This window comes from Ammospiza nelsoni, chromosome 5 (genome assembly GCF_027579445.1).
Source record: "Ammospiza nelsoni isolate bAmmNel1 chromosome 5, bAmmNel1.pri, whole genome shotgun sequence".
Taxonomy (NCBI): Eukaryota; Metazoa; Chordata; class Aves; order Passeriformes; family Passerellidae; genus Ammospiza; species Ammospiza nelsoni.
Window position 1 is genome coordinate 50,801,014 of NC_080637.1, and position 13,408 is coordinate 50,814,421.

Below are 13,408 nucleotides of genomic sequence, written 5' to 3' on the forward strand. Positions count from 1 at the left end.
ATGGGCCGTCGGCTCCTCCGCGGTGTCTCTGGAGCCGCAGTCGTCCTTGCCAGCGTGGCCCTCCTCTCCATGCGGCACCGTGGGGCTCGGGAGGCGGCTCAGTACCCAGGGATCGGGGAGGGGATGTTGGAGAAGCCAGAGCAACAGAGCCAAGGGAGCCCAGAGGGAGCCGGTGGCAGGGGGCAGACGGACCTCAGACTCCATCCTCCGGAGGGATACAGGAGCGAGGGAAGCCTGACGCTTGGGGACATTTTCATAGCTGTGAAGACAACAAAGAGGTTTCACCGGAGCAGGATGGAGCTGCTCCTGGACACGTGGATATCCCAGGCCAGCAAACAGGTGAGTGTGTGGATTCTGACTAGAGAGAAGGTGTTAGTAATGGGGCAAGGGGATAAAAGCCAGAGGAAGGGGAAGCTGGGCATCATGGTGCCCCTCAGTGCTTTGCCTCATTTTCTCTTATTTCTCACTTCACATTCAAAGGGAGATGCTATTCAGCAAAATGTTTCACCAGTAGCTGGTGGAACAGGGAAAGGCTGGTGAAGATGCCATGCCAGACTGAATGCACAGACCAGCCTGTGTCTGTGTGAAATGGTGGCTTTCCATTTCTCCTGGTTCCATGGGTTTGTTGGGTTTGGAGCTGACCGGCTCCCCAGGCTGTTTGTCAGGATGCCTACAATGTGCCTGGGCACCCATTGCCCTGTAAAGGTGCAGTGCAGTGGGTAAGAGAACAAGGCAGGCAGGCTCCTGGAGGACCTCCTGTAGTGAGCCCTGTTCACCCCCCAGCACATCAGCACAGTCCATACTTTTCCTTCTTGGGCAGATGCCTTCATGTGCATGATCTTGAAGTGATGTGGGTGTATTTTTGACTTTTTCTTTCTTTCTTTTTTTAAACTGGGGGCCCAATGTTTCCATCCTTTGCTCAAAGAGTTTGGAGAGTTTCCTTCCTGCTAGAGAAACTGGTGCAGGGCACCACATTAGTGGTGCTGTGCAGGCTGGCTCACTGGTGGGCAGGAGCACTCCCCAGAGCTTCGGTGCTTTCCTCCCTCCCTTGCAGAGCTGCTCCTCAAGAAAGAAGAAATCCTATGGCTGCCCTGAAGGGGTTTTTTTTTGCCTCTGCCTGTGTGTGATGGGTGCCTATAAGGCAAATCCAGGCCCCAGTGAGAAAGGGGGACGGGGGCGGAGATGCTGGGTAGGAGAGTGCCTGAAGCAGTCCAGGGTTTTCTGGGTAAGGGTGGTTTTCCACTTTGTGGTGCTGCAACTGTCTGGCCCGCTGCGGTCGTCACAGGAAGCCAAGTCCTATTTTCAGCACGCTTCCTCTCGTGGCTGTGTGTCCCTCTCGGTGTCTGAGGTGCCCTGCTTCCTCCTGCAGAGGCACTTCTCCTCTCCAGCCAGCTCCAGCCCAGCAGCTCCTTGGAGAAACCAAACCCAACCACGTGCCTGCACTGGCAGTAGGATATTGCTCGTGGGGCCTTGCCAGTGGGTTGTTAGGGAGCAATTCACCTGTCCCTCCTTTGTTTGACAAATCAGTGCCTCGCTGTTCTGCTGATGACAGGAATTAGATACTAGCTCCCCAGACTCATCTGATCCCCTCTGGAATGGAAGTGGTGTCGAAACCTTGGAAGAGGTGTTGAATTTTCCATGCTGCTGCCAGCCTCTGGAAAGCTACACAGACTGAGCAGAGAAATAGGAAGGAAGGCATAGAATGGGAGTGTCACTCATTTTAAAACAGAGTTTTTTCAGTGTTACCAATTTTTGTTGCAAGATTGATATTTTCCTTCTCCCTCCTCAATTTTCTGTGTTTTTCTTCTTCTTTTTTACAAAATGGCTTTGAGGGAAGGGGAGTGGGAACAGAAAGGGAGGTAAAGAGAAGTACATGAAAGTCAAAACCATTTTTTAAAATATATTCCTGTTTAAGGGGTTTTTTAAGTTTCCAGGAAATGGTTAGTTTTGAAAATTTGACAATATAGAAAGCCTCACTTAGCAAAAAAAGGACAGCTTTCATTTTGCAAAGGACATTCAGTTGTTGTGGGGACAGGAATAGTACATCAGACCTCCTGTTATTGAGTCCTTATGGAGAGACATAGGCTTTAGGAACCAGTCCTGGAGAAATTCAGGTCTCAGAAGTCCTGATGTGCAGAGGCTGCCTTCTCCTAGGGCTGATCCAGCTTCTTTCTGTCTCACTTGCCCTCAGTCATGGCTGGAGACCAATTCAGTGAGTGTTTCTCCACCAGTGGCCAGCAGGGAAATTTTAGCAGCTGGCTGTGTTGCTGATTCCAAGCCTGGCTTCAGAGCAGGATACCTGCATGGTTTCCTCCTGGAGGAAGCAGCCCAGACCTCCCAGGTCAGGCTTAGGTGACTGTAACAGGAGGCAGGAACAGCTGTGGTTTTGATGGCAAGGACAGACTGTATGGGAGCTGAATTAAAAATCCTCTGTGTTGGACTCTGTTGGGGTAGAGAATAAGAGAGAGAAGGTCTCTGAAACTGCTCTGAAATTTAATCTGAAGACATGCAGTTGGTGAGAGATGGGGAACTGTGAGATGGGCACTCTTTGCTGGACCATTCTCTGCCTCCTGAGAACTGATCCATGACAAACTTCCCACTGGAGATTGATGTGAAAGCCATTTTAGTGAAAAGCCTTTTCCTCAGCAAAAGCTTAATCTAAATAGTAGTGGGGTTTCTGATGATTGTTTAGCTGGACAGAATCTTGGAGTGACTTACACTCCTGGCCCCAGTAGTTTTGATGGAGAGGAGTCCAGCTTTTTGGTGTGGCTTGGTAATGTGAGCTGTTTCTAGCACTTCCCCTCCATTTAGAAGCCCACACACCCAGCCAATGGGAATGAAACCTTTGAATGGCCCATCCTGAACTGGCTTTCAGATTTTCAGTGATGTGAATGCACCCCAGATTTTGAATCTGTTCTCTGTGCAGGACACAACAGTAATCCTGTTGATGTGTTTGCATTTTGGAGAGGGTTTCTTCATAGAGGAAGGATACCCTGGGAGCTTAGGCGATGAACACGGCCCTGGATTGTCAGGTTCCACATCTTTATTCCTTTGTGCTACTTTTTTATTGATAGGCTATTTCCCTAATTTGGGGTGAGGAGGTCTCAAAGTCTAGCATTTATCCATTGCCTGAGCTCTTCTGTTCATGAAGAGCTGCCAGAAAGAGCTGTTTGACACAATGGCTCCTTATCGCTGCTTGCACTGATGTCCAGCAGACATCCTTTCCTACACAGACATCTTCTCTGCTCCAGAATGGAGAGATACTTTCTGTGCTTCATCTCTGGCAGCAGCTGCTGTGCCGGGTTTCCCACCCTCAGGTGTGTGAGGGATGGTGAGACGAGGATGGAGGCAGCTGCATTTGCTATTGTGATCTTCTTTTGCACTTCTTGACCACAGCCAGGTGTGCCATGGAGATCAGAGTTTGAAAGTGCCAGAAAAATTGGACTCGCCTGGTCCCCACACTCATATTTCCCTTTTCCCAGTTATTTTGGACAGTCTGGTGTTGCCTGTGGTGACAGTGTACTTTCATCCTTGGGTTCTACAGGAATATGTTGGATGTCTGCAAAAAACCCCCCAACATTTCTCATCTTGCATCAAGAGAAAACTGGGAACCTCAGAATATTTTTACAAGTAGAAAATTTGGAAAAGATGCATCTTGCTATTTTAAGTCAAATGTGATGTTTGTTTGACATGTGATATCAAGTTGGTTTTATATCTGTAAGCAATTAATTTCCAGCAACAATATTTCTTGGGTTTTTTATTTTGAAAATGTCAGAAAATTTCAATGGCTTCAGATTTTGTTTTTCTTAAGTTGGAAATATTTGCGATAGTGGAAATTTCTAACTCTGACATGCTGCCAAGGGAAATCCTGTGCTGCTGACAGTCCCTGCCTTGCCTGAAGGTTGTGATATGGTCCCCTGACCCAGAGCAGTTCCTTCACCTGAGACTTGGCTAATTGCTGCTTGTCACATGAAACTCTTGAAAGTGGTGTTAACTAAGAGACTTTACTGGTGGGGTGGGGTAGGAATGTGTGCATGCTCCATTGCTGCAGCTCAGCTTTCAGAGGGTAATTCACCGAGCCTGTAGCTCATCCGTCTGAGATCAGGAAACCATCCTGCTGTCTCTGCTTGAGCCAGGTATCTCTGAGGGTCCTTCACTGCCGTATTTTCATATACACAACTTTTCTCCTGCTATGTTCTCCAGATAGGGATATCTCCCACATGCTGGGTGGGTGTGGGAGATGTAGAGACTCGTGTCTCCCTGCCTTTGGGAGCAGTGATGGCTCCTGGAACTGCTGTCTGCCTGCCTTGTTCCCTTTGTGCCTGTGCAGGTGCTGTGTTTAACCAGCCTGTGGGCAGCTGGTGGGGAGGCTGTTTATGGCTCGCGACTCCTTTTTCATTTCATGAAAGCTCATTTTCTGCCTGAGGAAAGCTTTTCTCCACCAGCCCTGATCCTCGCCTGGCTCTGAACAGGGGGAGCTGTGCCACATAATGGCAGCAAGGGGGATTAGAGAAGCCTGGGAGTGGAGGAAGAGGAGGAGGAGGGGGCAGAAAGTGGCAGGGGGCTGTGCACACTTCACAGACAAGCAGATGTTCTTTTAACCCAAGCATCATTTAACCACAATGCCTTAATTTTTCTACCACTGACACCTAATCCAGGGCTACCTTGCCCCCTCACTCAGTATCCTGGGTCCCCTGTTCCCAAGGCAGTGGGATTGGGGGTGAAAATGAAGCCACACAAGTACTGATGGTTGTGCCCTGCAGGAAGGGGGAGCACAGCCATCCTTCTGTTCATCTGCTGCCTGGGAGTGGGTACAGAAGCAGAGCATGGAGGGGGGTAACCATGTCAAGTGTGTCCAGCTGTGGGAGGAAGAAGTGGGCAGCCAGGAACAGCACCAGCTCCATCGCTGAGAGTAATCTCTTTTCCTTGTTTCCCCAGACCTACATCTTCACCGATGAAGAAGATGATGCCTTGGAAAGGAGAATGGGTAATGACCTATCCTATGCCACCACCTTCCGCCCCTGAGCTGTCCTGGCCTTGAGAGGAGCCTGGTGTGAGGAGTGGCTGTCCTGCACCAGCACTGCCCAATGAAACAGGCCCCTTGCCATGTCCTGTGATGGTGATAGTTTGGTGTATCTGGCTTACCCCAGGGCATGCAGCCAGCTGGAGGCAGGGTGCTGACTGCTTTAAAGCATCCATGGGTAGAAGTGGCATATGAGAGAGCCCCTCAATCTCTGCATCATGGTTGGCAGTGGGCAGGGTGGAAGTGTGGATGGCAGGCATTCTAGTCTTGGCCAGATTGCTTGGCTCTGTCCATGTCTCATCTCCTGGTAGGGGGAGGAGTGGAACCCGTGTCTCCATGGGTTTGGATGCCTTTTGGGGGGGCATGAGGACACTGACTGTGAACAAACCCCTTCCCTCCTGCCCAGATGTCCTCCCTGTGACCATGCAAAGTGGGCTGGCTCTGAGTTTTTCCTCCTCTGGCAGGTGGCCATGTGATCTTCACCAACTGCTCTGCCGAGCACAGCCACCTGGCCCTGTCCTGCAAGATGGCTGCAGAGTTCGACGCCTTCCTGGCCAGCGGCCTGAGGTGGGTCAGGGCTGCTGTGGGGGGACCCCCGAGGGCAAGAGGCACCCTCCTTACTGAAAACTTCTTGTGTCTTCCTGTCTGCCCCAGCTGGTTTTGCCACTTGGATGATGACAACTACCTGAACCCTGGGGCACTCCTGAAGCTCTTGTCCTCCTATGCGGAGACACGGGATGTTTACCTGGGCAAACCCAGCCTGAACCGACCCATCTGGGCCTCTGAAACGCTGCCAAACAACCAGACGGTACAGCCTGGGGCAGTGAGGTGGACTGGGGGCAGGGGGTGTTTTGGTGCTCTGGCTCACATTTGTCATGGTTTAACTCCAGCCAGCAGCCAAGCCCTACGCAGCTGCTCACTCACTCTCCCACCAGAGGGAGTGGGGAGAGAATTGAAAGGGTAAAAGGTAGAAAACTCGTGGGTTGAGGTGAAGACAGGGAAAGCAAAAGCCATGTACATAAGCAAAGTAAAACAAGGAATTACGTCACTGCTTCCCACAGGCAGGCAGGTGTTCAGCCACCTCCAGGAGAGCAGGGCCCCATCACATGTAATGGTGACTTGGGAAGACAAACACCATCACTCCAAATGTCCCTCCCCTTCCTCCTTCTACCCACACTTTATAGACTAAGCATGGTGTCATATGGGCTGGAAAATCCCTTTGGGCAGCTGGGGTTACCTGTTCTGGCAGTGTCTCCTCACAACCTCCCTTGCACACCCAGTTTCCTCACCAGTGTGGCAGTAGGAAAGCAAAAAAGACCTTGGCTGTTGTGTAAACCCTGCTTAGCAATAACAAAAACATCTCTGTATTGTCAACACTGCATTCAGCACAAATCCAAAACACAACCCCACACCAGCCACTGTGAAAAAGTTAATTCTACCCCAGCCAAAACCAGCACTATTGCAAGGAGAAACAGGTCCCAAGAGGAATGACAACAGCTGAAAACTTGCCATCTTGTCTATACATGGCTGTAAGGTGTTGACTAAATTTGATCATTCAAGGGGCAGAGTCCCGCGTTGCTGCTCTGCCTTTGGGTACATGTCTAACAGGACAAAAGCCTGCCCTAGGCACCCCACCTGTTGCTGCCAGCAGGAGCAACTGGCTGTTCTAGTTATGAGGAAGTGAAAATCCATGCTGTACTGCGAGAAAGTCCTTCCTCTGGGCAGCAGTCAGGGGGCTGGGATGACAATAGGGCTGTGTTTGTCCTGACATCAAAGCTGGGTTTCCAGCATTCCCACCTCTGGGAGTGTGGTATTTTCTGAGCCTCTGCCATTGATTTTCTCTGGTGTTTCTCTCCAGAAATCCGTGCGCTTCTGGTTTGCCACTGGAGGGGCCGGGTTCTGCATCAGCCGCAAGCTGGCAAGGAAGATGGTGCCCTGGGCCAGGTGAGCTGGGGAGTGTGGGAGCCTTTGGGGATGAGCAACGTGGCTGCACATTAATTCCTGGCAGTGTCAGCCCTGGATTTGTGCATGTGGTGTTTGCAAAGGTGCAGAGTGCTGCGTGCTGCACGTCTGCAAGATGTGAGACTGGAGGAAGGATGTAGTGGGTGGGTCTGCCAACTCACTGAAAACTGGCAAGAGCAGGCACATCAGTAAACATGGTCACAGGATGATGTACTCCTCTCTCCCCATCTCCTTAAGGCTCTTGGTTATTCCTCACACTCCTTCCCATCCCTTTCAGCTTTGTGTGACTCTTTTCCCATCTGCCTATCTCATCTCCCCTTCATCTGCCTCTTCCCAGATTTCCGTACCTCCCTCCTGAGCTAATTTTTTGTTCCCTCACCCTAAACCTTCTTTGGCTTCTCAGGTGTCCACTGTCATTTCCTCAGCTTGATGCATGGAGAACACAGGTAGGTCCCAAGGTGTTATCCCAGCCTAGAACAAGGTGATGCCCTAGGTTATACCCCAGGCATGTACACTGGTGGGCATTGGCTGTGCCTTAACCAGCCTTAACCAGATCTCAGCGTACCCAGAAGGACAAATCTGATCCACACCAGGTGGCTGCTTTAGCCAAATCCCATGATAGGTATTGTATGGTAGACCCAGTCAACAGGATGATCTGTGATCTAGGGTAAAGTGAAAGTGGCACAGATAGACAATGCCTGACCTGGCATAAAATCTGCCACTACTGTTTTTAAAATGCTTAAAACACATTTTAGTTTGCTGGGAGTTGTTGTAGTAGACCGTGCCTCATACTGTGTAAATAATTCCAGTTCCCGAAGCCTTAAAACTGGTTATAGTCTGTCATCAGAAGGTGGCCAAGTATGTGGTGTAGATGGCTTATCCAAGCTGCATGTCCTGTTTTCACTTCCCCCTGGACCTTGCCATGTGCTCCCACTGTTTCTCTTGTGGTGGCTTGTTTGACCCCCAGGGGCTCAGTGCACTTCACCAAACACGTGGAGAAATGACTCAGTAAAGTCTGTCAGCTCTATGCCTCAGCTTACCAAGGACCTGGATCATGAATCAGGGACAGCATGGCTGGGAATGGTGAAAGAGCAAGCCTGTTCCCGAGTATGTGCAGCTGGAACTCAGGGATTTCTTGCCTGGTTACAGGATTTACTCTGTTTTTCAGTAATCTCCTGCCCAAGTGGATGCCTACATCTGCCCCTACCCTTTTCCTAGCCCATGCAGCCCTACTCTCTTCCAGTGGCAGGAACTTCCTGAGCACTTCGGAACTCATCCGCCTGCCGGATGACTGCACCGTGGGTTACATCATTGAGTGCAAAGTCGGTGGGCAGCTGATTCCCAATGCACTCTTCCACTCCCACCTGGAGAACCTGCAGCTCATCCCCACCTCTCAGCTCATGCAGCAGGTGAGGAGGGGAAGGGAAGCAAGAGAGAGGTGTGTGAGGAAGGAGGAGTGGCAGGAAGCTTACAGGCATGATGTTCCACTGATGGCACTGATGTGAATTGAATCAATCATCTGCTCTTCTGGGGAGGCTTTCCTGACGAATGCATCTTTGAAATAAGGAGCAGATGTTGCCTGCAGCACAGCTGCCAGTCACAGTGCCCTGGGATCAGTGGTGGGGAGCACATGTAGGGAGAGTGATGGGAGGATTGAGGGCATCCCTGGGAGAATGTGGCACAGGGACAAGCAGAAATGATGATTGATTGGGAAAGGGCCTTTGACATGGCACTCTCTCCGCCTTGCAAAGGACTAGTAGGGTGGACCATCATGGGAAGGAAAAAAGGGGAGATGTGGAAAGCAGAGGCTAAGCCAGCAGAGAAGGAACTAGAATGGGAGTTTTTTGTCATCCACAGCAAATTCCTTGCTCCTGAACTCATCTCATTCTCTCTACTCTTTTCCCACTGCTACTTTGTAGGTCACCCTCAGCTATGGTGTGTTTGAGAACAAACTCAATGTCATTGAGCTCAGCGGCCCCTTCTCGCCCCAGGAGGATCCTTCAAGGTATGGGGCATGAGTGCTCTGGGTGTTGCTGCTGTGTGAGCCCTCAGACAACAGGCTGGGAGGGGGAGGCAGCCCAATGGGGTGCAGGAGGGCTAGAGGAAGGGACAGGAACCTTACAGCCACATGGCTTATTGGGTGAGGGGCACCCCAGCATTAAGCTATTTGTGAACCATTATAAACATTGCAAACCTTTTTGGGTGAGTGGAAAGAAATGAAGCATTTAAAACATTTTATTTGGACAATGCCTAAGCCAAAAGTATTGCTGTTTATTTCCCATTTTGAGACTGAACAAGCTAACCTTTTACCTCAGGGACAGGAACAGAAATGTTCTTTTAAACTCAAGGAAGGAAATTCTGCTTGTTTTTTTCATTTTATGCTTTGCTGAGAAAACTGAAGGGAAAAAAGAAAAAGGTTCACTTCAGGCTGACTGCAAACAAAACTGTTCTTTGATTTACCTTCTCCTCTTTGAGTGAACAAACCTAAAGTTGTTATTTGCAGAGCATGAGTAGGAAGATCCTAGCGGAGATAGGAGGGGTGGGAAGCAGCTAGGTGATGAAAAGAGCATCAGCAGAACCATGTAGCAGGAGCTGGTGCAGTGCCCATCTCCCTGCCTCTGATCAGGGTGAGCTGTGGGCTTGGGCTCCATGGGCTAGAGCTGGATTTGGGTATCAGAGGGAGGCTTTGCTGAGAAAAGACACCTTAGAGTGAGCAAACAGTCCTGAGCTCTGTGGTGCAGGGTGGGCACCTGATGTGGAATGGGGCATGAGGGAGAGGCCTCCCATCTTCTAGCTGTGTGCTGGTGTAAAAACTGTCCTCTGACCTCACTTTGCTTTCTCCCCAGCAGGTTTCGATCCCTCCACTGCCACCTCTATCCCAACACCTCCTGGTGCCTGCAGGCTGTTGGCTGGTGATGCCTGAGCCTCAGCTGCAGCGGCTCCAGGTGACACCTGTTTACCTGCAGGGAGTGGGACACGGAAGAAGCTTGGTGCTCCCAATTTCACCTTCACCCTGGTGGTCTTGGTGTGCTGTGATGGCTTTCTTGGTCCTCGCTCAATAGTGGTGACTCAGGACAAGAGACGAGTTCTGATCCAAAGATGGATAGGATGGGCTGGACACATGAATGAGCTTCTCATGCGAGTTGGGATATGTGCAAGGAATGGGAGCAGTATGCCTTCTGAGCAGATCAAGAATAGAATAGTGACTGCTTGGCATCTGAGCAGAGATGAGGACTTGCTGCTGCTGCTGCGCTGTGCCCTGGTTGCATCTTTCTGGACTAGAAGGGCCCTGTGTGTGCATACCTGGTGCCCAGCTCCTGGTGGGAGGCATCATGTCATTGCTCCAGGCTCTCTGAGCAGGGCCTCTTCCTCCATATTGGTGCTTTCCCTGCTGCCCACACTTTGCAGCCACAGACCTGTTGAGTCTCTGCATAGTCAAAGTCTATAGAAATGGAAAATGTGACCATTTTTGGGCTGAATGAATCCTGGAAAAGCATAGTCCTTGCTCAACAGAGGGGAGATGGACAGGAAGTACAAAGAATCAGGAATCCTCTGCTCTGCTGGGACAAAAAAGAGGGCATGGAGTAAGGGAGCCAGGGGGAAACTGAGTGAGATGGGGATGGTTCTTGCATTGAATGTTGAAGGTTTGATCTTGTATGGTACTGCATTATTCCTCTCCTTTTACCTTCTTGATGTGGGGTCAGGCTAATCTCTTGCTCTAATTACCAACCTGTCGTCTGAGATTAGAGTCCAGCTCATATCTGTGAGAAGAGACATAAAGGATTAGAGCTGGCTGAAAGAGAGGAGGAAGGAAGAGATGGAGAAGGAGCTCTCAGGAGCGGATTAGAGGTTACGGCTTTATAATCTTTTCTGTCCCCATCCAAAAAAATTAAGTCATGATGGAATGGAAACAGCAAGGCAAAGAGCTTTTTATCTCTGTGGGGCTTCCCTCCAGGTGCCAATAGCAGCTTTCTGCCTTCCTGCTCTCCCTGCTGAGCCTAACAGAGGGAAGGAGTGGACCCAAATAGGTTACAGGCTTTCTGGCATGTTTGTGAAGGGTGCTTTTCTCAATACAGTGCCCAGTGTGAAAGCTGGGCAATGGTCCTTGCTGGGGAATGAACTTTGGCATCATTTTGTCCTTGTACACACAGTTAAGTGGCTGGTGGAGGGTTTTGCGAGGAAACCTGGAAGGCAGAGAGGCAGTTTTAAATGGCAGGTGGTGCCACAAACAGGTATCTTTCTTTAAAGAGTATTTCAAAACAGACTGCTGGGATCTGTGAGAGATCCTGTAATCTCCAGATGAAAGGAGAAATGCCCTTTCTCTACAGAGCTGCTCAGCTTTGATGCTGCTGATGTGACTAAGCCTGCTGCTGGTGGGCTGGAAGAGCCAAAGGCGACTGTCACTGTGGCTTTGCCGTTTTGAAAACTGGCCACTCTGTCACCTCCTGCCACCCCCAAGCACCAGCATCTCCTACACAGTGCACACAAAGTTTAAAGGAAAGGTGACAGAAAGACCTTCCACCTCTGTAAAGGGGGATCTAGAAAGGAATGAGCACTTTAATTTTTGGAAAAAACAGAAGGCAGGAGCCTGCGGAGCTGTTTTCCAACCTGGTAATTCTTACTGGCATTTAGTCGGCTTGTGCAGCAGCACACAGCCTTGCTTTCTTCTGTTGCACAACAGGCCTTTGAAGTAGAAGTTTGTCCTGAGCAGGTGCAAGGGCGAGCTGAGGCCAGTGACCATTTCTTGAGTTGTGGAAAGCCCTTGGCTCACACAGCTACGCCAGCCAAGAATCCACATGGCACAAAACAGGGACACAGCTATTGGAAGAGGGATGCACCACCAAGAAGTCCTGCCCCACAGGACTAGTGGTTTGGGCACAGCCAGAAGATGAAATACGGTTTTGTGAGAAGGAATGAGTCTTCAAGAGAAACCTACACTACTTGGATATATCATTTTTCCCCATTCAGATTTTCAGCTGATGTTAATAGAGACTTTGAGGTAAAAAGCTGGTCCTGGCTGTAGATGTCCTGGTGACAGTCAGAGCAAAATGCGATTCATGTGAGGAAACTGGTAGAGCAGCTTCACTTCCCTGGGGTAAAAGCAAAGCAGAGAAACTGAAAGCTTGCTTTGGATCCTGGCTTCAGCTGGTCTGAATTGACCTGGTGCCTTTTGCACGGTTGAAGATCAGATGTTTAATGGGTTGAATCCTTGAGTGGCTGCATGGGGACCCGTTTAAGACTCGGTTTCGTTGCTAGAGCAGTTAAGTGCCACTTTTGTGGAAAATGTCTTGTCTCATAAGGAAACAGAACAGATGAGAAGATGTCTGGGGCAGGGCATCTCTTGGGCTGTAGAGAAATGAATGACAGAAGAGTCCTGCTATGCCTGTGACGACAATAGGCTGGAAAGAAAATAGCTTCTGAGTTGACAAAAGAAACCAGGTTTTCTCTTAGAACAGAGAGACAGCTTAATGGGACGCTCACTGCATGAAATCTGATCAACGTTAAAACATGAGTTAAAATTAGTTTCAGGAATGGTTCCTGCCCCTGGGGCTTGCTGTCAGATATTGTGGTTTTACAGTCTCATTTTCCTAGTTTATTAAAATGTTTAGCTGCTTGGGAAAATGAGAAACAATCTCATGTGAAACTTTTCAGGGGGCTGTCTTCTTTTATTCTCTTTCTCTTGATGTAACAAAGATTTTGGAAAGGTTCCACTGGGTCTATTAAATTTGTATTTTCTTCTTCTTCTTTTTTTTTTTTTAAATATCTTTACCTAGCTCACACTTCCTTTTCTCATTGCAGGGAAAAAAAAAACCTCTCCCAAGAATGGAAAGGAATGGAGACATGGTCTTTATATTTTACTGGGAAAAATGGGGTCAAAGTCAAGGGTGTTGGCATGACCCTGCTGTTGTACAACATTAAGTGTAGTTCAAGGTTTCAAGTACAGACACCTCTGCCTGCCCAACACCATAGCAACCAACACTATTAATGATGTTTAAACTGTATACTGAAAATTCAGAAAAAGGAGAAGGAGGGAAAAAAAAAGCAGTTACAGTATTTGAAATGTAAAATATTAAGTAAGGCTTTCATGTTAACAATATCTTTTCTTCACTTTCCCCTTAGCATGAAGAATTTTTATAAGAAAAGTCCTATTTGACAGTGCAAAAAAATGCTAATGACTATCCTTTCTTTAGGGGAAAAGAAGTTAGTTGAAATAGGTGGGAAAATGCAGTTGTTGCTAAAGACTTGAAGGGGAGAGAGAAGAATAGCAACAATAGACAATGGTTCTGTCTCTGGTGCCAACTCCTCTTAACAGCTGTGCTGCCAAAGAAAAAAACAGATTCCTGAGCCACTGTGGGATTTGCCCAACTTGTACCCAGGCTGCAGCCTTCAGCTCTCTCCCCAGGCTTCTTGCTAAGGAGGCAG

The 13,408-nt window shown here is 49.1% G+C and overlaps 1 protein-coding gene across 2 annotated transcripts; it reads left to right on the forward strand.

Moving 5' to 3' along the window:
• MFNG (MFNG O-fucosylpeptide 3-beta-N-acetylglucosaminyltransferase) lies at positions 1-12,691 on the forward strand. 2 transcript variants are annotated; one of them, XM_059472365.1, is made up of 8 exons: positions 1-339; positions 4,939-4,987; positions 5,488-5,590; positions 5,678-5,831; positions 6,882-6,967; positions 8,229-8,394; positions 8,905-8,990; positions 9,835-12,691. In XM_059472365.1, the coding sequence occupies exons 1-8, from the start codon at positions 1-3 to the stop codon at positions 9,899-9,901; spliced, it is 1,050 nt and encodes a 349-aa protein (XP_059328348.1). In that variant the 3' UTR covers positions 9,902-12,691. The 2 variants fall into 2 exon arrangements, with proteins under 2 accessions (XP_059328348.1, XP_059328347.1); XM_059472364.1 differs by having other exon boundaries at positions 5,488-5,831.
• The last annotated feature ends 717 nt before the right edge of the window (positions 12,692-13,408 follow it).